Source organism: Buteo buteo, chromosome 4, assembly GCF_964188355.1.
Source record: "Buteo buteo chromosome 4, bButBut1.hap1.1, whole genome shotgun sequence".
NCBI lineage: Eukaryota > Metazoa > Chordata > Aves > Accipitriformes > Accipitridae > Buteo > Buteo buteo.
The window spans coordinates 33,870,537-33,897,051 of record NC_134174.1 but is presented as its reverse complement, the minus strand read 5'-3'; the positions used below and the strand labels follow the sequence as shown (position 1 = coordinate 33,897,051).

Genomic DNA, 26,515 nt, shown 5'->3' with positions numbered 1-26,515 from the left:
GCCCTGACCCCTCGGTTGTCCCCAGTGCTGCCCTGCTTGCGTGGCACCACCGGTCCTTGAGGTGCTATCAAGCAAGGAGGAGGACAGGCCCCAACCACTAAGGGATGAGTGGGAAGCACCATCACTACAAGTGTGTCAGGCCAGCAGGAAGGAGGGGACGGTGTGGGATGTCCCACCACCTCCTCGGTCTGTCCTGGCTGAGGGAGAGGGGCCAGGCCACCGGCATTGCCCTGGGGGTAATGCTCTACTGGGACCCCTCCATCAGCTCCAGGATGCTGCTGTAGAGGCGCCCAGGGGCATCCAAGCCCCAGACGAAGTCCCAGTGATTCCAGTCAGGGATGTGGCCATAGGTGACGAGGTGGGCGATGCGGGGCAGCAGCAGGCGGACATCCCTCCAGTCAGCTGCCCAGTCCTCCCCTCCTGACCACACTGCGGTAGGCACGGGCATCTCCTCCACCCGGTAGGAGGGAGGTGTCTCCTGGAGGGACACAGGATGCTCTGAGGAACTGCCATCATGGTCAACCCCTGCAAGCCAGCCCGTCCCCACACCACCCAGGACAGTCCCCTGGCATCTCCAGCTGCCAGCACTGCCGCTGCAGCCTCCTACCTGGTGGTATACAGCTGGGTTTTCGCTGCCATAGTCGAAGGCTTTGAATTCTCCTGATTTCATTACCTGGGAGGAGAGGAGAGATCTGCAGCGGGAGGCCAGTGAGCACCGCTGCAGGGGTCCGGCATCTCCCAGCCTCCTCGAGGGACCACATCACGAGAGGGGGCTCGCACGGGACATTGCGGGAGGAGGTGGCATCCCTGCAAAGCCAGACTTTCCACCTTTTTTTACCAGGGTGATGCTTTGATCCCCAGCTCCACACCTATCCATAGCTATGGGACGACAAACCAAGGTGTTGCATGCGACTCCTTGGCTGCCCTGGTGCAACGCTCATGCCTCTGAAAACCGGCTGATGAGCCGTGTGTGCAGGATGCTGCTGGAGGACTTCACGTTGGCAAGTTTTCCTTCCACAATCCTTACCTGCTCATAACACTTCGGGCTCAGAGTACAGAGACATCAGTGAGCTCAGTTATCATAAGAGTTGCTTCTACGATAGGGGTGAAAGCTCAAATACCTGCACAATAGTTGCATTGATTAAAAAGACCTTTTTTGCCTTCCCTGTTACCTATAATTTGGCTCTGCAAGGAGGCACCAGGGTGGGGATCTCCAGCCTGACCCCATTCCTAGCAGGGCCAATGCTGCAGCTGCAGAAGGTTTCTCAGACTGGCAGAGTCTGGCCCCAGTGTCTCCGGGACCCCTTTGGGCAGGGGGAGATGCTGTTGGATCCCCCTTCACCTCCTTGTCTCCAGCTGAGCAAGGCCAGCCCCTGCAGCCTCGCCATGGATGCCCTGGCTTCCACCCACCATCACCACAGTGTCCTCAGGCTTGCTCTGCTTTGGGGATCCCTGGGGGCCCCAAACTGGTCCCAGCATCCAGGGGTGGCCTCCCCATCCCTTCCCTTGTCCTGCCTGGCACAGCCCAGGGCACACACCCCAGTGTCCCCTGGTCCCCAGAGGGAGCAGGGCAGCTCATCCTGCATCCAGTGCCTCTTCTGTATGCCTCATTTCTTGCCTTTACTTTCTCATGAGTTGCTAATGTCCAAGATTCCCAATCTCTTATGTCTGCCCTGGACACACCAGACTCTTAGTGAAGGCACCATCCCGGGGTGAAGCATTTGCTTTTCAGGGAACCTACCTGGGCCCAGTGTATCATGTTTTTGACAGATGTCCCATCCGGATAGTGGGATGTGTACACATCCAGCCGCGTCTGGAAGGAAGCATATTCAAGCTATCACTGCTTTCCAATGGATAGGAGCAAGGACAGCAGTTGCCAGATGATGCATTTCCCAAAATAGCCACTGCTGAGTCACACTGCCTAGAGAGTTGGGTCAGGTTCAGGAATATAATATTCATTAAAAAACAATTGCCCTGAGACAACTCCAGGAGGAGAATGGTGCTGAAGGATGAGGCACCCCTAGCTCCTGGAGATACCTCGTCTGGGCTGAGGGACTGTGCTCAAGACCTTAGTGACCTCCTGTGGTCACCCAGATGTACAGGGCGTTTGGCAGGGAAGGGGCAGGCAGCAGGCAGGGGGTTTGGCAGAACCAGCGGGCGCTGCTGGGTGCTCCCAAGTGGTGCACCCCGGGGCTCCGGCTCCCTCACCCCCGCATGGGGCAGTGCACCCACCATGTTGAGGTTCTTCTCATTGTAGCCGCCCAGCAGAAAGAGGAGGTTGGCACAGGGCTTGTGCAGCAGCGGGTGCTTGCACAGCTGGGGGAGAAACCTCCACAGCTTCCTCATCCGCAGCGAGGCGTCTGTCGTGCCGAGCAGAAGCTGCAGAAGCAAAGGGCAAGGTTGGTTTCTTGCCGGTTTCTGTTCCTGCACCCTAGCTCTTGGACTGCCTCCCCTGACCCGCCACCAGCTGGTGTCCCCGTGGCGGACGCCCACGGGAGTCAAACCCGCTTCTCCTTTGCCCTCCTGCCTCACTGAGATGTACAGAGCTCATTGCAGGAGGCGATGCTGATTGAATGCACACCAGGGAAACCGATATTCGGGACTCTCCTCTTTGCCCCCACCTCCCCCAAGTGTTGGATTTGTTTTTCGCTGTCGTTAAAATCAACACAGTAAAGCTGCTTTTTTCCAGGCAGTCTGTCCAGGAATCCAACAAGTGCCCCCATAGAAAGACCAGTTTCAACAGCTGAAGATCCTACAGATGGAAGGCAGGCATGCACTCAACAAAGTGACCGTGCAGGAGTGCACCGGCACCTGAATCATGTCTGTGCTTATAAATCAGTGGGAATTGTTTTCTGCTGCATCAGATAGCCCTGGGGACTGCATCTGGACACAATCCCTTTTCTAGCACCAGCGTGTTCAGGGGAGGAGAGCATGGAGTAATCTCCTACCTGAAACATCTTGAATTGCCTGTCCAGAAGGAAGGTCATTTTCATGACAGGACTTCTGGCGTGCTTAATTATCACTACTGGAGCCAAGGCAAAAAACATTTGGATTTTCTGAGCCAGTTCTGGCATGGATGAAAACGCAATGAACGCTGAGAAAACAGAAAAACAACCTGAGACTTGGTCAATCTTTCTTCAAGTGCTTAATCCGAGGGTTCACTTGGACCCGCTGTCCAGATCCGTTTAGCTGGCATTATATCTCTAATTAGAAATCTGGGATCTCTTGCCACCTTTCTGCTGAACGTTAGTGCTAGAGATGTCCGAAAGGAGACAATGCCCTTATTCCCGTGACTAGAAGTGGCTGATGAAGCACTTCAATGACTACCACTGATGGGAAGTCCTGCCCCGTTCACCAGGTGAAGGGAATAGTACTGTCATCTTCCTTCAACCACTGCTGAAGGGTATCAGCATCACAGAGGTTATCTCAAACCCCTGATGGCCCAGCTGGTGAAAAGAAGCACTATGCATTTCATTGGAGAGCAGGTGTGACCTCCATGCAAAACACCTTTAGTTTTGATGTGGAAGAGTCGGTTTTCTAGGTTGAATTATAGTTGCAGCAAGGAGCTTACTGAGGTCACCGGGAGCTTTCGTACCACCCTAGGAGCATGCTGGTCCTCCCAGATGTCTTGTATGAAAAGCATGGCTACTGTGGGACTTCTCACTGCAAGAGACCTCCTACCTAGCTTGCCTGCTAGACCCCAAAGATGTGCCTGGTGCCACAAAGATAAGACCTCTAGACTTTCTGCTTACAAACACCAAAATGAGCATTTTCAAGGTGGTCTGGGCAACGTGATGTGCAACCCTTTCTAACGCACCAACCGTGCAGCCCTGGGAGTAGCCAACGTAATATATCTGCTTCTGCCCAGTCTTCTGCAGAACAAAGTCGATCATGGCTGGGAGATCGTACATTGCCATTTCATGAAAGCTGCAACACAGGAGTAGTGCATAGGTTATAAGGGAACACCAGGAGACCAAACTTACCTGTGAATTTTGGCTGCCTTGCTTTGCTTGTATACTGAAGGGCTTAAGACCTGTGGCTGATTTTCCAGGGAAAAATTCCTATGAGCTAGGAGAGAGCCCTGTGCTGGGTGAAACTGCACAGGGTCCAAAGGCATCTCTTCCTGCCATGACTTCATCCTTTCCTGCAGGGCTTAGTCCTCCCATAACCACGGTTAGTGGTAAAGAAACTGTGCAGAGCCTGGCCAGCTGTGCATTTGGGTGCAATACACAGCAGCTCTGCAGACCCAGAGCTGGCTCTCGTTGGGATTACAGCACCAGCTCTGCTCCTAGAGCTGCTCTTTCCCAGAAGGGAATGGAGGACCAGTTCCAGCCCATGTGCCTTTTAGTATGATATGGTGAAAGGCAGGCCTACTTTATTAGAGTTTTTTTACTGGAGGCATGTTTACGACCTTGGGAAATCCAGGACCGCTCTGAAGATCAGCTCTGGAGAGGCAGTAGCAGCTTAAGGAACCATTCCTGGGGATGAGGTTTCTGTGGACAATGTCTAGGAGAAGGGGAGGTGGCAATGAGGCTTGTGGACACCTTGCTGGGGGGCTTGGCCGGGGAGGTCCTCGCAGAGGCCCCAAGACAGGGCTGCTGTCTCCGCAGGATGGGTGTCCCTAGGCAGGCAGCAGTGCCCTGCGCTCTCAGCGGGGCTGTCAGCTGGCGGGAGGTGTCAGCATCATGTCAGCAGGCAGGTCTGCACAGGTACCTGCATCCTTCCCAGGCATGTCACCAGGATGTCTGTGGGAGGACGTACCTGGGGATAAGGTGCTCTGACTTGCCTGCCTGGCGGCACCCACCTCTGCCTAGAGCTTAGTGACAGGCAGAGCAGTTTGCCATGCTTTTGTAATCTACTCCAGCCCACCTGAAATCCCAGAATTCAACCTGGTCAACTGAAAGGTGCTGGTGTCTCCGGGACCAGCTTGTCCCTCGGCTGTTTCCCAGCCAGACGTCATAGCCGGAGTCTGCTAGTATGAAGCCAAGGCTGTTGTTAGCCAGATTTTCCACCCAGTGGCTGCCTTCTCCAAGTAACCCGTGCTGGAGAAACACGACCGGCTTGGCCCCTGGATGTGAAAGAAACAGTGTACATCATCGAACTGGAATTTCTCTACTTAACCCAAATTTAGTCCAATAAAGCCTCATTCTTGCACTGCCAGAGGACAGACAATGTGCATTGTAATGGTGTCTCCTGGTGAAGAAATTCTTGCCATAGTTGTCTCACGGTCATCACTGGAGAGCAGTGGACGTCCCTCCTAAGCCTTTCAGACCCCAGGTCCTCATCCCCACAAGCTCAGTACTGTGGCCACTGACAACAACCATGTGAAAGCTCAGATGTACAGGCTCACCCCTGAGATCGTTCAAACCCCAAAGTCACAAATTTATGGGGAAAAAATTAAATGAGGAGCTCTCTTAAGATACGCCTTCATCCTCTGAGCCATAAAACCAAGTCTCTGCTTGATACGAATGGTGGTTGCTGTGCTGCACACACACACTTTCCTATGCTGGCTGCTAAAGCCTTGACTGTAAATTAGAGAAGTACCGTGGATTTGGTATTTTTGCTTTGACAATAAATACTCCCCTGGCCTGGTAAGCTTCATCCCTTTACCTGCTTGTTATGTTAAGGGTTTGGGATTTTTTTGCTGGCATCCTTGTGAAATAGAGCTGTACCTCTGTTCCTAGGATTTTCTCTCCCATGAGGAATTCTGTTCAGGCTGACATAGTAGCCATCACGAGTCAGGACTTCATACTCCTCGCTGGGGTACCCATTGTAGCGGATCATTTGGCTCTGGGGAAAGAAAAACCCAGGTGGAAAGCTTTCCATAGCTGAGGTGCTCATTTGACTTGAGACTGCATCCCTCATCCACTGGGATGCCTTTGCAAAGCCAAAACACTGTGGTAGCTGGGACATTGCTTTGCCCGGGCTGTCTCTGAATCAGCTGAGGACTTTTTTGAGACAGGATGCTCTGTCTGCATCCCATGCTCGCCCCAGTGAGATGCCCAAGGGAAGAGGCTCAGCCGTGGGCTCGTGCCTGTGAACAGGAGGGGAGCCAGTGGCAGCAGGGCCCCCTTGCAGCATGCAGCAGCACATGCATTTGAAATGTTCCCAAAAATGAAGATTGAATCCATAAGGATTTACTGACAGCTGACACCGGTGGCAGGACACATCATGTCACGCCCTGAGCTGATGTGCAGGGCAGATAAGATGGCAGGGCATGTTGAACGTGCCAAGAGGAGATGACTGGAAGGCAAATAGCATAAGCCCTGCAGGATTTGTCACAAGGCTCCTGAGGCTCTGCCTGAGCTTTATTTATGCTGAAAACTCCACAGATTGGGAAGTTTCAGGCTGGTGAAATCCAGCTGGGATCCTGCCTACACGTCGCTGTATGCTCACTTTGTCACACGGTTGGCAGAAGAGATTAATTTCAGGAATTTTATTGCCCACATCTTGCATCCATCTAAACCTATCTTCAGAGACTTTCAGGACTCACCTGGGCATGGCCCTGAGCAACTTGCTGCAGCTGAAAGAGAGGGGCCACGCACAACTTTCTACCCTCCAGGAGGATGTCTGATCAAATCCAGGCTGAGATTACCCTCCTCTCTAATTGACCTGCTGATAACTGCACTGAATACTGCTGGAGGAAGAGGACTCCTTCAGGAAGCAGGGCTTGTTAGTGATGGTATGGAGGCAATGTCATATCGCACCGCTCGACAAAACCAGCACACGTGGTGACCCGTGCTCTGTCCACGTACATACCCTCCATCCCTCTCTCCCCCAGCTAAACGTCCACAAACTTTCAGACAGAGTGGAAATTCAAAGTTGTCCTGACTTACAACATTCATGAAAGCCTCGGGATTTACAGCCTTTTCCTGTTTGATGGCATCTTCTGAGTTCGCAGGTGCTTGTATCAAAAACAGGATTGCAATAAACAGCCACATCTTGTGTCTGTGTAAACGATTATTATTATTATTATTATTATTATTATTAAACATTGTTATGAATGTCTGTTTCTACTTGGTTATAATGGGTTAAGTTTCTTATATGTCTGAAGACCATATATCACAGTCTGGGCTGGGGAAGTGGAGGGGATTCCCAATTCCAGCTTCTATTACAGTCCACACAAGGCTCTTCATAATCCTCTGTACAGACTGGTTCTGGTACTGGGCAAGACCCATTTTTATATTTTTAATGGTAAAAAGAAGAGAAACAGCTTTATAATGCAAGAACTACAGCGATAGAAAATACCATCGGGCCGATTGTCACACAAAGGGAATTAATTTGAAGTAAGAGTTTATGCTACAGAAGGAACACATTTAGGTTGGCTGGGCTATGACTATGTCTATACTTTTGCTTAGCTTTAACACCCAGAAGCCACTATTAACAGAAGGATCCTATGAACTGAAACTGGTAGAGCCTCATAGGAAGACTATTTATTAAATAAATGTAGCCTGAAAAAACCAGAAACCTTTTTGATCGCCTTAGAGACTTCTGTCCCAAGCAGAGACCTATTTTTAATATACACAGTTAATATTATATATGATTTCTAATGCTTTGCCAGGCTCTCAAAAGTTAAAGCTTAACTTCAACCCAGTAGCATGAGTTGCAAATATTTTCACCAGCTATCTGGTTACTCTCTACCTCCCTTCTTCCTCCTCCCAGTGGGTTTCCTGCACTGTGAGACATATCTGCCATCTGAAATATTCCCAGTAACCCTCTCTATGGTATTACAAAGAGGCAAGTTACCACAAAAAAAAAAACCAACAGTCAATGCTTTTTCACCCTCAGGATAGCTCCAATGCAAATCTGAATTACACAGGGGAAAATACATTACCAGGCAGAGCCCACTGTCGTATCTGATCAGGCTGGTGGTGTGAATGGTCGTGGCTCTATTATCACCACTGTTAAAAAGACTGTGTTGTGTCAGAGCCCTGTTACGTTGGCACCATGATGGACCACATCACATGTCCTCCAATTAAGCGATGTGCACGCCGGTCATCTCTTTGATAACTTCCTCTGCTTGGCCATGTGGTCATGACTTTCATGCTTGCAAAGGATTACATTTCCAAAAACAGCCGGAGTAGTGCAGCAAGGAATTTCAGCTATGGAGTTGCACCTTAAGCTCATGATAGCCACAGTAAAAAAGTGTCAAAAGGTTTTCTTTGTAAAGGGTCATTTCCTAACTCCCAGGGATCCTCGGGAATGCCTCTTAGAAGAGCTCCTGGGGCAATGAAAGGACTTGGCCTCCACCAGCTTCACGAGGCCTCAGGAGCATGCTGACCTCTCCATAGACACAAGAAGGACAGGTCAGGCTTCACCGGCTGCCTGGGTGGGAGACATTCAGTGATTACACCACTCTTCGAGGGTGACAGTGGCCCAGGCAACCTCCGCATAGCCCTTATGCCCAAGCAGTATTGTATTTGCAACAGGCAATTTGCAAAACCTCTGCAACCTTTTCTGGAAAAGCACCGACCTTAGTGTCTTGCCAATGGACAGCAGAGCAGAGGAGAGCTTGTGCAATGCCTCCGTATGGCTAAAGCAACAGGTATTGCACAGAGTAAAGGTGTTCGTTCTCCACCTCCAGCCCTTAACCTTACAAACTATGCCTTTCTGTAGCTGTTTGGTGGCCACCTAAAAGACCAAGCCTTCAGCTGGCTACCAGGTGCTCTGCTTGAGTATAGATTTCCTGGTCATGGATTAGGTTGACTTTTCATGTTCATACCAGCCATAGTCTACGACTGGTAGGCGAGTTGTGAAACACGGCCCAAAACATGCGTGTGTTATTCCATCCACTAGACTGTAATTTTCTATCGTTGCCGCAACCACTGACACAAAGGGACCATCTGTGTGGGCGCTATCTTCCTGACAGTGGGTGTGGACAGAGCCTTCACTGTTTCATTACCTTACTTCTGTCCCTGTGTCTACTTTGGGCTTTTGAAAATGTCTTCCCACTCCTGTGAGCACACAAATCCCACCACATAAGATGGACTTTACCAGTCGTGTAGAGGGCAATTCCAGTGTGTGTCCCAAAAGGAGTTAAAAACACCCTTTGGATGGAGAACCCCTCCCCAGCTTGTGTTTTTCTACTCTACCATCAGGTTTCCTTCAACAGCATCAAGACAGACCTCACCTTTTACTTATATGGTTGGCTACTTCACCCACTGTCTGCTGCCTTCTACCTCCACTGAGTACTAGTTATCTAGCGGAGGTACTAAGTACTAGTACTAGGTACTAACAGAGGTTGGAAAGGCAGCAGAGTCCTCCAGCATTCTCAGACCATGGGACAAGGCTCTCGGAGCAGTGTATCAGTGCTGAGGCTAGTGTGCGATTTAGCACCAGTACCTATCATAACTGTGGTAGGAAAGAGAGAAGTTGCCAACAAAGAGCAGCTAGCTTTTTACCTAGAAACTCTTGTGTAGCTTAGTCAAAGGAAGAAATGAAGACCTTTGAGTTATTTGAAGTTAGGAGACCAGAATTGGGCATTTTGAAACATAGGTGCAAGTGTAGGTGGAAAGAGCAATACCATCATGATACTGCTGTGATTGTACCCTTAACAGAATTGTAAATAGTCACTAGTCTTAACCTATGGTGTCAGGACGCCATAATACATGGTAGGGTGCACAACCAGATATTAGACTATCATGGGCATCTTAAAATGAAGCTGTATAACCACACTCATGGGATGTTTGTACAGTATTGTTGTGGGAACTAAGGTAAGAAAACTCAAGACCATTTAGAAACAGAAAGGTATTTTATTTAACTTTCTAACCAAGTAGACTGTACCAATCATCACTCTCATACGCACATTCTCAGAGGGGCCAAAATGTGTGTATCTAAGAGGTCTGGCCAAGGTATCCTAAGTGTGACATGGAAAGCAAGAGTTTCCAGCTCCTGAGTCCTCCATATGCCTTCTGGGTTGTGCCTGAGGCACAAAGGCCAACTCTTTCTTGGCCTCTACGGTCCTTTAGGAGTCAAAAGTTACTATGGCGTGATGTTTTGCTTCTGCATCTTGTTAACTTCATGCTTCACAAACATTGGGCAACATTGCTGCTGGGTGTCTTTCAGTTTCTTGTTTGAGGTATCATAAGACTCTAAACCATCCTGCTGTTGGGATAACAGGAAGAGAAACAGCCCGTGAAACATGCTGCATCCCACTGCTGTCCTTCTGTTAGCAGGTGCAGGTCTTCTGCTGATGAGTCACCTTCTCTGTGGCGCATCACGGTGCAAGCAACACATTCCTCAGCGCTCACCAGTTTGATTGGTGTTAATTATGTTCTTGGCTATCAATGCATACCATTCCTCTAACTCCTGCTCTAGCGTTTCTCCTGTTGCCTCTTGACAAGCCCAAGGGTAAGCCAGTCACAAGCTGGGAGGTGCTTAACTAGCTGTCATCTGGTCTTGGCATCCTGAACTGGAAAAGAGAGTATCATTGTGATTTTAGCAATAAGAGAACATCAAGTCTTTTGTAATTCCTGCCAGATAAGCATGATTCTCTTGCAGTAACCTTGGAGAACCTTGCTTAAGTAAAGAACCTGATATGGAAAGCAGTGCTTATCTGGTTGTACCTCTGCTAGTTTAAAGCCCCTCAGCTAGGCTGGGATATGTCCAGCATCTCTGATTACACATTTAGTAGGGATTTTACTCATGCTAGAATTGCATAGTAAAGCTTGATGAAACAACAAATCTTTTCACAACACCTTGATAGAATTGTTCATGCAATCATTTTATTCACAGTGGTGAAACTGAATTAACAAAAGCGTAAATGTTCCTAAATGTTGACTGTGAAATAACTGAGATGTGGTCACCAGTAGTTTCTCTCAGCTAATTCTTCCCATTTCTTTGTTTAGAAGACCCCAGAACAACCCTGAACTTCTTGTATGTCTCTGATCTCTCTTCATTGTACAAAAGGCTTTAAAGAGTATTTTAAAGCTAGAAGAGTTTGGTTTGTTCATGAGCAGACCTGGGCCAACTTCAGCAAACTTTCTCAATAAAGAAATACTAACAGTTTTGAAATTTGTTGTCATAGTGCTCTTGGGCTTTTTTCCAATGTATTAGAGAAAAGCTGATTGGGCTCAGCTTAGCCGATGCCCTGGTCAGGTCTATCAGAGACCTTCAGGGAGCAGTAACATGTCCCATGTGACATAGTCCAGGAATGGAGGCCAACACAGGCTTGTGAGGAGTGCTGGAGGTAGTTTTATCTGATCATGATTTTGGCTAACAGTAACTTTCCATGGCTTTATAGCATTCCCATCAGCCTAAAGTACCCATATACGAAAATATAAGTCTCAAAGACCTGTTACTGGGTCTCTCTTCCAAGCATTCATCTAGAATTGCAAAAGGAAATTTGGAAATAACACAGAAATTGCTCATAGTTCCTGAAACAAGAAAGCCACATGTCCTCAGCTGAATAAAACTCTGGATCTACTCAGCAATGCCAGTGACTGCTGGAAATTGTTGTCAGGCTTGCTGTTAAGGATCAAAAAAACATGAAAAGGCAGTATACCATCTGACATAACTTGATGAAACCTTATCCTAGATTAACCCTGGTACAAATCAGTTTCTAAGTAACAGCATAGGCCAGTACGTTGCTTAAAGGAGACACCAAAGCAATCCTAGGATTACGTACAAAAGCGCAACTTCACTTTAAGCATGTGACTGTGCATAATCCTCAAGGGGGAAGGACACTGTAGAAGACGTGCTCACCACCTCTCCAGTGTGGACACAGCCCGGAGCTGACCATCCGATCCAGTGTTCATGCGTGTGCCGCCTTTTTTTGCATTGATCCCGATGATGATTGAAAATTATAGGTCAGCAAACACGGTGCAACTACTGTATTTTGAACAGGATGTGACACAGTTTTAAGCCCTTCTGGCCGCCTGTGCCATATGCAAGCAGGTCAAGAATGGCTTTGCATAAGCATCTGGAAGAAAATGAAGTAGGTGGCTGAATGACCAACATCCTCCACACATGTAGGCATATGACTGAGGTTGGTTTGCTCATGCGTGGAGAATAAAAAGGGAGCACTTCTGTGCCATGAATACATTCACTGGGGTGGTGAAGGCCTCGTGAGGTGTTGTGAAGCCTAAGGGCAAGAGATTGAGTTGATCTGGACCCTGACATCATGGGCTGATGTCGCAGCCTAACCTGGGACCTGTGCCACCACGTGGACCTGCCTGATGACTTTTTACTTGCCTGACAGAGTTGAAACATGCAAGTACTCCAGTCCTGGCAAGATTGACACAGTTTGACATGTAACTCAAACTGTTTATTGATCAAGGCAATCCCAGATGATAGAACATCAAAATATTTATGCTACAAGCACCTTGATTATTTACCATTCTGTTTGCTTCCAAAATGCACTGCTTGAACCATTGTTGGTCCTTTAACAGGATGGGAAGCAAATACCAGTGCCACAGGTAGCAGAGCACTTCCAGAACCTGATTTAGAGAGAACTTCACCAAAACACTCCATCTTGGGAGACTGCCAGTGAATGAAGATAATGCAATACAAGCATTGCAGAAATGCCAGGGATGTTATATCCTGAACAGAAAGAGAAGAGACTAAACCCTGCAATTCTTATAAATTTTCAGAAGTAAAAAAAGTTCTTGCAAGCTTTTCAGAAGTCTGTTGGGGAAATGTCTTGCCAACCTTTGGGTGTTTATTTGCAAAGACAGATAAGTCTTCCTGCATTGATATCTATGGCATGAACACAGTGCAGTCTGTGAGAATGCTGCTTCAGGGCAGAGCCCTGCAGTACATAACTAAATGTATTGGGTTTGTGTGGCAACGGTTTGGTAGTGGGGGGGGGGCTACAGGGGTGGCTTCCGTGAGAAGCTGCTGGAATCTTCCCCTGTGTCCAACAGAGCCAATGCCAGCCGGCTCCAAGATGGACCCACTGCCAGCCAAGGCCGAACCAACCAGCGATAGTGGTAGTGCCTTTATGATAACATATTTAAGAAGGAAAAAAGCTGCGGGGCACACAGAAATGGCAGCCAGAGAGAGGAGTGAGAATATGTGAGAGCAACAACCCCGCAGACCCCCAGGTCAGTGCAGAAGGAGGGGAGGAGGTTCTCCAGGTGCCAGAGAAGAGATTCCCCTGCAGCCCATGATGAAGACCACGGTGAGGCAGGCTGTCCCCCTGCAGCCCAGGGAGGTCCACGGTGGAGCAGATCTCCACCTGCAGCCCGGGGAGGACCCCACGCCGGAGCAGGTGGGTTCCCGAAGGAGGCTGTGACCCCGTGGGAAGCCCGCGCTGGAGCAGGCTCCTGGCAGGACCTGCGGATCTGTGGAGAGAGGAGCCCACGCTGGAGCAGGTTTTCTGGCAGGACTTGTGACCCCGTGGGGGACACACGCTGGAGCAGCGTGCTCCTGAAGGACTGCACACCGTGGAAAGGACCCATGCTGGAGCAGTTTGTGAAGAACTGCAGCCTGTGGGAAGGACCCACGTTGGAGAAGTTCGTGGAGGACTGTCTCCCGTGGGAGGGACCCCACGCTGGAGCAGGGGAAGAGTGTGATGAGTCCTGCCCCTGAGGAGAAGCGGCAGAAAATAACGTGTGATGAACTGACCATAAACCCCATTCCCCATCCCCCTGCACTGCTGGCGGGGGGGGGTAGGTAGAGAATCTGGGAGCGAAGTTGTGCCTGGGAAGAAGGGATGGGTGGAGGGAAGGTGTTCTGAGATTTGGTTTTATTTCTCATTACCCTGCTCTGGTTGATTGGTAATAAATCGAGTTAATTTTCCCCAAGCTGAGTCTGTTTTGCCCGTGACGGTAAATGGTGAGTGATCTCTCCTGTCCTTATCTTGACCCATGAACCCTTTGTTATATTTTCTCTCCCCTGTCCAGCTGAGGAGGGGGGAGTGATAAAACAGCTTTGGTGGGCACCTAGAGTGCACCCAGGGTCAACCCACCACACGCACAGAAAAAGATGTCATTACAAATATACTAAGTGAGGTAGCTAATCACTGTTGCTCAAGATAGATTATATCTAACCTGTAGCCTAATTCTTACACCCTGAGATTACCTCACCCAATCCTGTTTTCTTCTGTGCTTAATTCTAGCTGTAAGGATGGAAAGTGAAACACCTTTACAGCCAGTCCCCTTTGATGGTAACTCAAACAGAGCCCACTGCAGTTGTCCTACAAGGATGTGCACCAAAAGACACCTGGATGAAAGTGTGCTGCTAAGACCCACACTTGGCCTCTGGAGAGCAGCCATGCTGGGCTCGGTACCCCTCCTCACCCCCCAACCTGCCCTCTTTGACCCACCTCTTCCCCGCAGGGCACAGGGTGGGGAATCCTAGTTGCATCGTGGGCAGTGGGCATCTGCCAGCTTTACAAGCTACTGAAAGTTATTGCTGAGCAGGGGGAGTGTTGGACAAGCAGCTCTCCCTCACCTGCAAGTGGCAAGAGGTCCGTGCTGAAAACCCCCATACTTCTCTGGAGGTTTAAATCAGTACAACCACACAGAGCCCAGTGGACCCTATCTTACTTTTATTATTATTATTACTATTATTATTATTATTATTTATTATTATTATTATTACATCTTTGTGGAAAGAAAGTCTTATCCTTTGCCCTGCTTGCTCCTAGGCATATTTTAAGAAATAGCTACACAAACAGGCAAATTCACCATGCCTCCCCTAATCAATATATTTTTAAGGAGTGTAATCCAGAAGCTGAAAACAGAGTTAGACTCCTTACTGGCTTCCACCAGACTCTTCTTCTCTCTCCCAGATTAGGAAAACAAAAAGCATTTCCTGAGAGTTGGCAAAAGGTGACCTCTCCAGCTGGGTTTGTGCCTTGGGAATATTACTTAAAATAGTGCAAAATGGTGTTTCCTGGTAGAACTTATTGAAAACCCTTTTGTGTACAAGCAAGGCTGGTGTTATCCAAATCAACATGAATTTGAGAAAAATGTTCCCTACATTAGGCTCCTTCTGTCTGTAAAGTAAAGCAATGAATGTCAGGATGTTGGGATTCTTGGCGTGGAAGAGTCACCAGAGGGTGGGTAAAGCTACACCGGCAGGATTCATTGCTCGACCCACCATGTGGTCCCATCCAAGCACATCTACTCTTGTGAAACACCAGCATCTAGGATGGAGCTGAGCTGCTATCCAGGTGTTTGCAGCTGGGAACCCAAGCATAGGGAGGCCAGAGCCCTCAACGGCGACGAGGAGCCAAATTCCACTGAAGTTGCTTGTTGGTGAAAACCCATGTGAGTGAGGCACCTGGGAGGCTCAGGGTCCAAGGGCCATGCCCAACGTCTGCAAGGACTTAACTTATTTAACTTAAATCCTACATGCTTTCCTGATCATTGGATTGGCTTGTTTTCCTCACTTGCCAGAGTAATATCAATCCCAACGAAGTGTAGCAGTTTAATGAGCCTTTCCCCCCCTCTTCTTTTCTTCACTTTTTTTTTTTTTTTTCCAAATAAAAGAAGGCCCAGAAGTCAAATGAGAAACCAACAATTACTGCCACTGGTCCAACTCTAGGCACTGTTCTCCATCAGTTCAAGAATTTCTCTGTATATTTGTTCGTACGCCTGCATACCCCAAATGAAATCAAAGTGGATGAATTCGGGAATGTACTTTTTGTACACCAGATTGGTTATACGAGACAGTGTCATGTTTACATCTTCGGGGACTGAAATCCAGTCCTTGCCACCATACCATGCAGCAAGCGGGGCTTTCATATTTTCCGGCTCATAGAAGGGAGGTGTGGTCTGGAAGACAAATAGTGTGGCTTGAAGAAGGAAAGCCTGGGACGTCACGGGCAAGTCAAATTTCAAAGTATTTCTGATTGCTGCTTGGAATTTCTCCCCTATCCCAAAAGACAGTACAGAAACTATCACCAGAGATCCTGACTATGTCTTGGGCTCCTGAGCTTTTCACTAGAGGGTCAAAAAGTCATCACTGAATGACACCACAGACCTCTTTTTTTGTAAGGAAGGTATAAACCTATAAGGTAAATTCCATAAATCCCATAAAATTCAGTCTCAGCCACTGCAATATTTTCATTGCCATTTTCTTTTTTCTTTTTTTTTTTCTCTTTTAAAACTGACAGATGAGAATGGATTTCTCTTACCTGGTTGTAATGAAGCATGTTGTCACTGCTGTAATCATAATATTTGAATTCCCCTGTTTGATAGAACTGGAAAAGGAGAGCTGTGTTTATTATCCATGCATTAGAGGGGACCATAAGAAAGATAAAAGAGGTGACCAGGGAACTGCACTGCTCCCTCCTACCACCAAGGCTCAGGGATGCTATTTGTAATGTGTGATATTGTCTTTTGGGAGGAGAGCTCAACCCCCAGGAAGATCTCAGCATGGCCTGCAAGATTGCCTGACATTGCTCACACCTTTCATCCCTCCTCTCTTGGGTGGCTGGTGAGCTGCAGAACGTAGATGGCTGGAAGCTGAGGCCCTAGTAACCCACTGTGCACCTAGTGTACGACCAAGAGCTAGCCTCAAAGAAGACACGAATCAGACCTTTGGGCAAGTTTCCTTTGTCTGTCATGGTCAATGTCTACAACAGAAGGATATGAGTCTGTGCATGTTTTCGGTGATTAGTTGTTGTGTGATTAGTTGTTGTATGATTAGTTGTCTCTACTAACCCTCAGCTCTTAACCTTTACTCTAGCAACTCCTGTGCTGGTTTATTACCAGTTTTTGCTTCCATCTCCATCTCCTACAAGCTCCAAAGACTCTTGGTCATCTTTTGTTGAAAGTCATGGCCAAAAGAACTGCATCTGCACCAGTGTTTCATGCCAGTTTCCCCCTTTCTCTCTACTATAGCTCTGCAGGGAGAGCAACGGAGGATTATACCCAAACACTGAGAAGAGGTCCGGGGCAGCTGAGAGAAGAGAACATGGGTCCTGGTTGCACACGATCTTATTCTGCATCTGGAAATATTACCTGGCGCCAATGTAACAAGGTTTTTAGGGATGTTGAATCAGGGTAGCGGGACAGATAGACTTCTATGCGGCTCTGCAAGAAACCATTGGAGACATTTATTCTCTGCATGGAGGGAAATCCCATTAGAAATAAAACTGATCCTGTTCAGCAGCCACACAAGTCTTTCACTCACACAGGCTAGCTGGAGCTTGTATTTGTACAAGCTGCTTCGTCTTAGCTCTGTGAAGGCACAGCTCAGCCATACACACTGCTGACTTCAACGGTGTGTGAACATGCACCGCAGGCAGCAGCATGAAGGGTGCTGTAGAGCTCCCTTCAGTAAGCCAAGCAATTCCCATGGGATGCTGGGTCATGTTATGAATCTATGTAGTTTTCAAACCAAAGTAAAACTCCATATCTTGTGCTCATGATCCTTTTGCAAAGACTATGTGCAACTCATCACAGTAGCTCTACATGTTGGTTCTAATGCATTTCCTCCTTGGAATATTAAGAAATAACACTGACACTTTCCTTGAGAAACAGTGGCCCAGCTCTAACTCCATCTATGATGAAGGACCTGTCTCCAATTTTACTCACGAGTGGTTTGTGGCAGGATCTGGACCTTGAAATCTTGGCCATCCCCAAGAAAAAAGCCCTTCCCTGTGTGAGCAGGGCATCCCTGGGACCACCCAGCTCACCTGGACATGTCCCCAAGCAACCTACTGCAGCTGTAGTGTTGGCCCTGGTGGCAGTTGGGTTGGGCTGGAGATCAGCATCCTGGTGCCTCCAGCCTGAATTTTTCTATGACTGTGTTCAGTGCAGTGGAGCACAGGGAAAGGCTCTGATTTGGGGATAAATACATTCTAAGGGATAGTAGGCTGAAGAGTCTGAGGGCCCACCTCTCCTAGCAGTGGATTGAAGGGGAGTTCATTCTGTAAGACCCCATCTTGTTATTAAAACACATGTGAAATTACAAATCACTTAGTGAAAGAGAAACCCTGGGAGCCCCTGGACCACAGAATTAATTTCTTCGCTCTCCCTTTGATGTCATCCCTGCTGGGGAGACAACATGCCCAGTGGGCGCGTGACCTTGTGTGCACTCTGGCCTTCCCTCTGGTGCCAGTGCAAGAGGATTGTGATGGCCAACACAACGGCCAGATTGCAAAATGCTGATGCAATGGCCAGATTTTTCGATGAATCAAAGATGCAAAAGGCCATCAAAAAGTGACAACTTGGGCTCAAACAATGAGGAACTGGATGACTTAAAAGGTAAGCTGGAATGTACATACCACATTTAAGCTGTTGGTAAACCCACCAGGCAAGCAAAGCGCCAAGGAACAAAAGCCTTTAAAGATGGAGTAGCTGCACAGACTGGAAATCGCTTGCCGCACGATACCCTTATCAAAGACCACCGTATTTCCTAAAATGAGCTGTGAAAGTTAAAGGCATTGATCAGTGTGGTTCACATTCCTCTTTTGCCTCCAGACACTGCCCACCTCTCTGCTCACCCCTGAAAGTTGCTGTCTTCCTTGCTACAGCTTTGCTGTGCTTTGTAATTTTGGCTTTTCAGAAATGGCCATGGCCCTGGAAGAGCCCCGATCTTCCTAGAAGAGGTTTCTCCTAGGAGGACGGTCCCCAAAACACTATCTAGAAATAGCTCTTCTCTGATTAGGGCTGGAGAGGAGGATGCTTTACACTGTTTAATGCCCCACAGGCTCAAGAGTGTAGGCACAAATGTACCTGCTCAATGCAAAGGGCACACAGAGGGCAGGGAAATGGAAGTCATGTACAAGGCCTGCATGTCTCAGGTGAAGATACCTTCCCATTCCCTCCTTCCCCTTCACAACAGATAAGCGTGTGGTGAAGACGTACCTTAACCAGCCCCTCGGGAAGGTCAAACAGCCTCACCAAGGGTGTCTTTGTATTTGAGTTTGTGGTGGTAGGAGCCAAGGCAAAAAACATCTTGATTTTACGATCCAGCTCAGGAATGGATGAAAATGCAATGAAACCTGCGGGAGGAAGAAGGAGGCTCCCAGGAGTGTGTGCCCATCCAAAGGACCCTTGGAGGTGGCTCTAGCAGGTTGGTGACTTGACCTGAAGCCTTTGCTGCTGATGCATTTCAGCTCCCAGATTGACCGCTCAGCCCAGCTGCAGCTCTCACAAGCCCTTATTGGGGCTCTGGCAGCAGTGGGATGTACCAAAAGCCATTGCAGCAACCGTTTTTGGGCTGTCACTGCTCAAAACTGTTCTCTTAAAGTAAATGGGGACGTTTACCTGCTCTTTTCCCTTCACTGTTTGGAAGTGCCCACATGTTACTCTCCCTGTCCAGGCTCTCAGGAGAATACTCCCAAACCGGAGGTGCGCAGCTAACATAACTCTGACAGTGGTCCGATCTCCTCCTAAGTACCTGCGGTGGTGCCTTGAGAGAAAGCCACATAGTATAACTGCTCCTGTCCAGTTTTCTGCAGAATATAGTTGATTGTTGCTGGAAGGTCATACATGGCCATCTCATGAAAGCTGCAATAGAGACAGGCACATGACAAAATTATTGTTGCTGACCTTGAGACTGATGGGCAGGACACAGCAAGGAGTGCCACGGCCATTTGGGGAGTGGGCAAGGGCTCTGGCAGGTATGGGCACCCCTATGGCGTCTTGGTGGTGGTGTTTATGCCCACTGGCAGATGGTGCGACTGTTAGCAGCGCTGCTCCTCCAGCCTATGGACACTGCTGAGGGTACCAGGTCCCTGCCCACCCTTCAGTTTCACAGAAAATACCTGTAAGCTGAGTATTCCTGGTGGTAAAACTCAAACTCTTTGTGCTTTCGCGACCAGCTGTTCCCCCGGTTGTTTCCGATCCAGACGTCATAGCCGGCATCGGCAAGGATGAAACCCAGGCTGCTGTTGGGCAAGTTGGTAACCCAGATGCTTCCCTCTAACGCCAGGCCATGCTGCAGTAGGACCACAGACTTTGGAGCTGAAGAAAGAAGAAGATGGAAGAAGAGTTATTTTCTTTGACTACTGACAAAATTGACTGTTCACATCTAGGTATCACTTTGACAGCAACCCCCTGGGGAAGTGACTCCAGTGCAGGGAGATAGTCACCTATGTCCTCAACCTCTTTGGAGGGGTTTTTTTGAAGTAAGCTCTTTGGTCATCCCAGGGCAGAGAATATTGATACAGTAAAGCTGAAAAATAAGATTAGACTCCGCACTGAATGGAGCTTGGTAAATTATGCTCCCAGGAAGAAAGAAACCAAGCCCCATGTCTGTCTGGACAGTGACTGTGCCCTTTGCGTGGAGACTGCCCTCCTCACAGTGCCTTTTGTTTGGCTCAGGTACTCTGTGTCTCAAAAGCCAGCAGTACCTCTAAGTACCTCCCATGGCACGGCAACACCATGCTGCCCCACTGCAAGAGACATGGGTACTGGAGGGGTCAAGAGCATCTCCTCCACCCACTTCTGCCCACTTTAAGCCTTATGGGCAAGTCTTAGCTCCCCAGAACAAACTTAAGATCTTTTTTACAAAGGACCAGGAAACCTGAGGCGCTGTAAGAAGAGAGTGGAAGAGAGGTTATGGAAAGGTTTAGTTTGGAAACAACCTCTGGAGGTCTCTGCTCCAATCCCCTGCTCAAAGCAGGTCCATCTTCACAGCCACAACAGGGTCAATGCAAGGATATCTGAATTCATATGGTAGGGTGACCACAGGTTGCAGCATGAAAAAGTTGAAATAAAAGTGACTTTCCTTTTTTTTTTCTTCCCCTTTGTCTTTTATTTTTTTCTGTTGGTTTTTAGACCCTCAATATAAGACTCATATTTCCACCCTTGACAGTTGAGGACAAAGTGTCCTGAATGGAAATCTGTCTTTTTACACTTATTTACTATGTTCATATGCCAGTCCTCCTGCTTCTCAGGAGAGGGACACCCCGCCAAGAACGGGGCATCGCCCTCTCTGCTTTGAAACAGTGGTTCAAGTGAAGAACAGAAAGCAGCTGAAATGGTGAGATGGCATTGGATTGGACACAGGGGTTTTTTTTGCTGACAAATGGCTTTTTGCTGCTCCACTGGCTGGCTTTGAGCTGGAGTAAAACCTGGGGCAAGATTTCTGTGTCCCATTCATTCTCCTTATCTTTTCCTTCCTCTTTGGAGCAGATCCTCTCAGAACAAGAAAGTCGGCATGGTTGGCACCTGCATTTCTTCTGGTCCCGAGGCTAATCCTCCAAGGAATGTTGTCTCCTTGAGGACCCAGCCCATGATGAGGCAGCCCTGACCATGGCCTACTCCAGCCCAACAAAGCTCTCTGGGTCCCTGGACCAGGTAGATCTTCTCATGGCACTTACAGGGGCAGAACATGCTGCAGCCCTGTGCCTCTGCTTCATGGGAGGTGCTCATGCTTCTTGGGTTGTCTTTGCCATGAGGAATCCTCTGCATGGTGAGGTAATAGCCATCGTCTGTCACCACTTCATGCTCCTCGTAGGGGTACCCATGGTAGTGGATGATTTCACCCTGTGGGAAGGGAAGGACAGCGTGGGACAGGTCCCCATGGAGGTGGGGGTCTCCATCCCGGTGGGTGTCAGGAAGACTAGCTAGGCAAAGCCAACAGTGGCTGCCCTGAGCAGGTGGTGGTGACTCTGCTGCCAGTGGGAGGGTGGAGTGGGGACCTCCCAATGTCCCTTTCACCAATGCCATGGTGATGTCATGACTTCAGCTAAAATTTTTGGCAGGTGTGAGTTTCCCTCACTCCCTGAGCAGGTCTGGTAAAGAAAGACCCATTGTCACTTTTCATGTTGCCATCAACGTTTGTGAAGAGCGGGGCAGCAATAACAGTGAAGCTCCAAGCCTGAGGCAGCTGCGTTGACCAAACCGGTCAACTTGGACTGAACTCCCCCATAAATGTCTGCCATAATTCTCTGTGTACCTAAGCACAGGGAGACGAAAGCTCTAATAAAACCCTGGTACCAAACCCTGGTGAAGATAAGATACACACACAGAGACCATGGGTCCTGCCCAGACTATGGCAGCATAGGTAGCCTCATGCCCAATCAGGAAAAGACAGGAGAGAAGTCAGGACTTACAACATCCATGGACGCCTCGGGGCTCGCATCTGACTTTTCACTGATGCACATTAAATAAGCAATGGTTATGAACAGCCACATCATGGTGCCCTGCAAAAAAACATTGTCAACATGACGAGTGTAAGAGACTTTGATGGAACTGACAGGGAAGCCAGGGATTGCACACACTTCTCTTGGCCTGCATGACACTTCTGTTAGTACATCAATCTGACCACTCAACAGGTGAAATAATTATAAATTTGAAATCCTCTAATTAGTTCTAGAAATTGCTCATTTTCCTGATCTTGAACAATGACAGAGTCCAAACTCCATTAGATTTTAATCACACATTCTCCATTAGTTCCTTGTATTCAGAAAAATGCATGTGTATGTATACAGCTATACCCTCCCAGGCAAATCTGGTCTTCAAGGGGATGATTATTGTATTGGGTTTGTGTGGCCAGGTTTTGGAAGTGGGAGGGCTACAGGGGTGGCTTCTGTGAGAAGCTGCTAGAAGCTTCCCCTGTGTCCAGCAGAGCCAGTGCCATACAGCTCCAAGACGGACCCACTGCTGGCCAAGACCGAGCCCATTGGCAATGGTGGCAGCACCTCTGGGATAACGCATTTAAGAAGGGAAAAAAAAGTTTCTGTGGCACAGAAGAGGAGTGAGAACATGTAAGAGAAACAACCCTGCGGACACCAAGCTCAGTGCAGAAGGAGGGGGAGGAGATGCTCCAGGCGCCGGAGCAGAGATTCCCCTGCAGCCCGTGGGGAAGACCATGGTGAGGCAGGCTGTCCCCCTGCAGCCCAGGGAGGTCCACGGTGGAGCAGATCTCCTCCTGCAGCCCAGGGAGGACCCCACGCTGGAGCAGGTGGGTGCCCAAAGGAGGCTGTGACCCCGTGGGAAGCCCACGCTGGAGTAGGCTCCTGGCAGGACCTGTGGATCTGGGGAGAGAGGAGCCCACGCTGGAGCAGGTTTTCTGGCAGGACTTGTGACCCTGCAGGGGATCCACGCTGGAGCAGTGTGTGCCTGAAGGACTGCAGCCCGTGGGAAGGGCTCACATTGGAGAAGTTTGTGGAGGAGGGGAGGGGTGTGAGGAGTCCTGCCCCTGAAGAGGAAGGAATGGCAGAGACAACGTGTAATGAACTGACCCCAATCCCCATTCCCTGTCCCTGCCCCTGTGCGCCACTGGTGGGGAGGAGGTGGAGAAATCAGGAGTGGAGTTGAGCCTGGGAAGGAGGGAGGGGTGGGGGGAAGGTGTTTGAAGATTTGTTTTTTATTTCTCAGCATCCTACTCTGATTTGATCAGTAACAAATTAAATTCATTTTCCCCCAGTTGAGCCTGTTTTGCCCATGATGGTAATTGGTAAATGATCTGATCTCTCCCTGTCCTTAATCTCGGCCCACAAGCTCTTTGTTACATTTTCTCTCCCCTGTCCAGCTGAGGCGGGGGAGTGATAGAGTGGCTTTGGTGGGCACCTGGTGTCCACCCAGGATCAACCCACCACAATTATAGCATATTCATTTAAGACAATGGCTTGGATGGTCAGAAGAATAGATTATTTGGTTGAACTGATAACTGAACTAATCTGGAGTAAACCACACAATTTTAAGTTGCAGGACCATGGAGAGTTTTGTTCTTAATATGAAATGAAATTATGTGATTTGGTTGGGCTCTCCTTATGGCTGAAAGAGACCCTGGGACACACCTGAGCTGTTTTTGCAAACCGGAGTGAAATACTGTCCCAGGAGACTCGCTGTTCTTCCTGGGAAGGATTTTGAAGTATCTGTTTTGGTGTGTTCCTACCACAAACCATTTTACTATCATTTTATTTGTTAGTGACAACAAGTCTGCAACAGAAATACTGCCTCAGCTCTTGTGTATCACGCTTAAATAGTTAAATTGTGTGGAGCCCACAGCAGGGACCCCTGCCAAATCCTACCGAAGGCATGTGCCTGTGCTGGGCTGTGTGGGAAGCAGCAGCCATGGCCGGATGCCAGCTCCAGGTATCTTGCATCCACCTCATTGCTTCCCTGCAAAATATCTTTCTGGGGAGAGAAAGGAGAACTGCAAGCAGGTTTCTGTCCTTTCCCAGCTAACCTTCACCATCCTTTCTCTCTTCTGCTGGAGGAACCGGCTTCCCATGCTGCAGGAGGTGGTTTTGCAGCTGGGGAGAAGGCCATCTGCTCCCTCTGCTGTCCCTGGAGCAGATCCGTGGAGTATCACACAGGCACAGCTGCTCTGCTGGAAGGGACCTTGGGACACCCTTTGTCCACCCTCCTGCTCACAGCATGAGGTCAGGGTGGCTGTGGCTCGGCTCGGCAGAACCCTGAGCCCTCCTCCCACCCAGAACAGTGACACCTCACCTCCTGTGGCTGCTTCCCACTCTGGACAAGGAAGGGTTTCCCACCTCCATCCTGACCCCCCCCGGGGCTACAATTCGGGGCTGAGACCCCTCCGTTGCATTGCCCGTCATTGCCGACATCCCTGCTGTGCAGCAGGGCTCTCCTTCCCTAGGGGAAGGCGGTTGAGGGATCATTCCCGGAATGGTCCTGAGGAGCATGTGGGTCTCTGGGATGCGTGGGCAGAGGTGGGAGACACAGCGAGGGTGGCAGCCACGTCCACTCACCACAGCCCTTCTGCAGCTGCCCGGCCCCAGGAGACTTTGATCTCATTACTTTTAAGACAGCCTTTCAGAAAAGCAAGGAGACAGAAAGCATTTTTGAGGTGTAACGTCATGAGAATAGCATGCAAATTCAAGGGAAGAGCCTTGCCCGGGATGGCCCTTTCCTCCTAACAGCCAACCTGCTAAAATATTCCTTCTGTGAAGGATCCCTGAGCTCATCAGACTGTGAGAGCTCATGGTCACCTCCGAGAGGTGCAGCAGCATGAAGCCTCTTCCACCAGCAGCACGGTCCTGACCCCCGCGTGTTCCCACCGCCCCTCCTGTGAGCAGAAACGACTTTCCTTCCAACCCAGGATCCCCAGGGAAGCTCCGCCATCCTATCCATGGGGCTCTTCAACTACCTACGGCTCTCCTCTGCTGTCCCCACGGATGGTCCCTCGCTGGCAGCCTGTGCAAAGGCAGAGGCACCCAAGGAGGAAGGATTACCTGTCGCGGTCCCGTGGCTGCAGCAGAAGAGGTGTGGGTGCCTTTCTTCCTGACGTCTGCCAAGCAGGAGGTCCTCCCTGCCTGAGCACGCTGCTCGCACTCACCACGCATTGGGCTATTATTCCTTCTGCTCTGTGCGTTTGGGAGCGTCACGGGTTGCCACTCCCTCTAATCCTTTCTCCTGTGAACAGGTAATTTACCTGAGGGCTCAAGTCTGCTCTGAAAGGAGACACCCATCCTGCCCAGGCTCACTAGGGAATATTTTTGTGGCACGACGGAAGAGTTGAGAGCTGTAACAAATCGGTTATTTCCACTCGATATGGCACAGCTTCATCTGACGTCACCCGTGGCCTCTGTGAACTGGAGGACATGCAGCCTCTGGACCAGTGTCCACCTGCCTGGGGCTGGCATTGGTGCCCGGGGCCGGTGTTGGTGCCTGGGGCTGGCGTGGGTACATGGAGCTCAGCAGGGTGCACGGGGCTGGTGTGGGTGCTCAGGGTGCTGCGGGGTGCCTGGGGCACAGCAGGGTGCATGGCGCCAGCCTAGCACATCCCAGCAAGCTCCTGTGGGGAACCCACCCAGCTCTGTTTGGCTCTTCTTGTTGCCTCCCAGGGTGTAACAAGCCACTGCCTGGAAATGCAAAACCTCCCAGTCCCCATAATGACTGCTGGGGGTGCTCTTTTAAAAAAAAGAAATCCATCCCCAGGGAGGGAAGAAGGTCTCACCAGCCATTGCGTGCAGCTTTGATGGGAGGACGTGTCTTTTCTTACTGAGCACAAAGGTTGCCCGTCTGGACCACAGTAAGAGGTGACTTTCTCTGCTGGGTGTCTGCACCCACTCAATTTTCAGTTACCTCCATCAGTTCAACAGCAATGTTTACAAAGCCTCCTGCTCCTGGAGGGGCTTCCTGTGGAGATGTCACCACTTCTGGGAAGACCCTGGGGTGGGTGCACAGCCTCGGGGGGCCATGGTCACCGCATCCCAGTGACTCTGCCCTCCCCTCTCTGCAGTCCCCCATCCCCTCGGTGCCATGGCTCTCCTCTGAGGACACTGCCTGTCCGAAGCCACTTTAATCTCGTGTACTCTTTCCTAAATTTCTTGGTGCTACCTGCTCTTCAGCTAGCTGCTCTCTGGTCATGTAAGCATGGATGTCTTGGACTGCTTGCTGTCTATGGGATGGTGCTCTCTGAAGGAAAAGGGAAAGCCTGGGCAGCAGAAGGTGCTGTGAAAGCGCTGGTGAGGGAGATGACCTCCTGCCCAAACCCTCGTGGAAAGTGTAGCGTTTGGGTATATTTAAAAAAACCTCCCATGGTCATCCACCTCTCCTCGAGTATGAGGTGCCACCTCATGAAGGAGTTCTGCAGCCTGGATGTGGCCACCCAGGGCAGGAGCTCTGTTGGGATGGAGCCCTCTCTGCTGGGAAAATGGGAAAGTGCAGTCTGGCTGGGTTATGAACATCCA

General features: G+C 49.5%; 2 protein-coding genes across 2 annotated transcripts; both read right to left on the bottom strand.

Moving 5' to 3' along the window:
* Positions 1 to 244: 244 nt before the first annotated feature.
* Positions 245 to 7,880, bottom strand: LOC142030610 (lipase member M-like). Its single transcript, XM_075026866.1, has 10 exons — positions 7,835 to 7,880; positions 6,837 to 6,948; positions 5,673 to 5,790; positions 4,870 to 5,068; positions 3,818 to 3,927; positions 2,949 to 3,094; positions 2,233 to 2,379; positions 1,742 to 1,813; positions 608 to 673; positions 245 to 478 (listed from the first exon to the last, which is right to left on the bottom strand). Exons 2-10 carry the CDS (start codon positions 6,939 to 6,941, stop codon positions 245 to 247), a joined length of 1,197 nt encoding a protein of 398 aa, XP_074882967.1. The 5' UTR covers positions 6,942 to 6,948; positions 7,835 to 7,880.
* A 6,601-nt stretch (positions 7,881 to 14,481) lies between these two features.
* LOC142030609 (putative lysosomal acid lipase/cholesteryl ester hydrolase) lies at positions 14,482 to 25,177 on the bottom strand. Its single transcript, XM_075026865.1, has 10 exons — positions 25,055 to 25,177; positions 21,962 to 22,051; positions 21,227 to 21,392; positions 19,667 to 19,865; positions 19,300 to 19,409; positions 18,765 to 18,901; positions 18,182 to 18,322; positions 16,914 to 16,985; positions 16,085 to 16,150; positions 14,482 to 15,722 (listed from the first exon to the last, which is right to left on the bottom strand). Exons 1-10 carry the CDS (start codon positions 25,163 to 25,165, stop codon positions 15,489 to 15,491), a joined length of 1,326 nt encoding a protein of 441 aa, XP_074882966.1. The 5' UTR covers positions 25,166 to 25,177; the 3' UTR covers positions 14,482 to 15,488.
* Between the last annotated feature and the right edge of the window lie 1,338 nt (positions 25,178 to 26,515).

Bases quoted from the DNA above. Each gene is read 5' to 3' on its own strand.
- LOC142030609 (XM_075026865.1), bottom strand. From the start codon at position 25,165: ATGCGTGGTGAGTGCGAGCAGCGTGCTCAGGCAGGGAGGACCTCCTGC. The intron at 22,052-25,054 runs GTAATCCTTCCT...GTTTTTTTGCAG, and splicing joins CAGCCACGGGACCGCGACAG to GGCACCATGATGTGGCTGTT. The intron at 19,410-19,666 runs GTATTTTCTGTG...TCTCTATTGCAG, and splicing joins CAGGAATACTCAGCTTACAG to CTTTCATGAGATGGCCATGT.
- LOC142030610 (XM_075026866.1), bottom strand. From the start codon at position 6,941: ATGTGGCTGTTTATTGCAATCCTGTTTTTGATACAAGCACCTGCGAAC. The intron at 5,069-5,672 runs GTACAGCTCTAT...TTTCACATCCAG, and splicing joins AGAAAATCCTAGGAACAGAG to GGGCCAAGCCGGTCGTGTTT. The intron at 3,928-4,869 runs GTGGGCTGGAGT...CCTGTGTTGCAG, and splicing joins GTTGAATTCTGGGATTTCAG to CTTTCATGAAATGGCAATGT.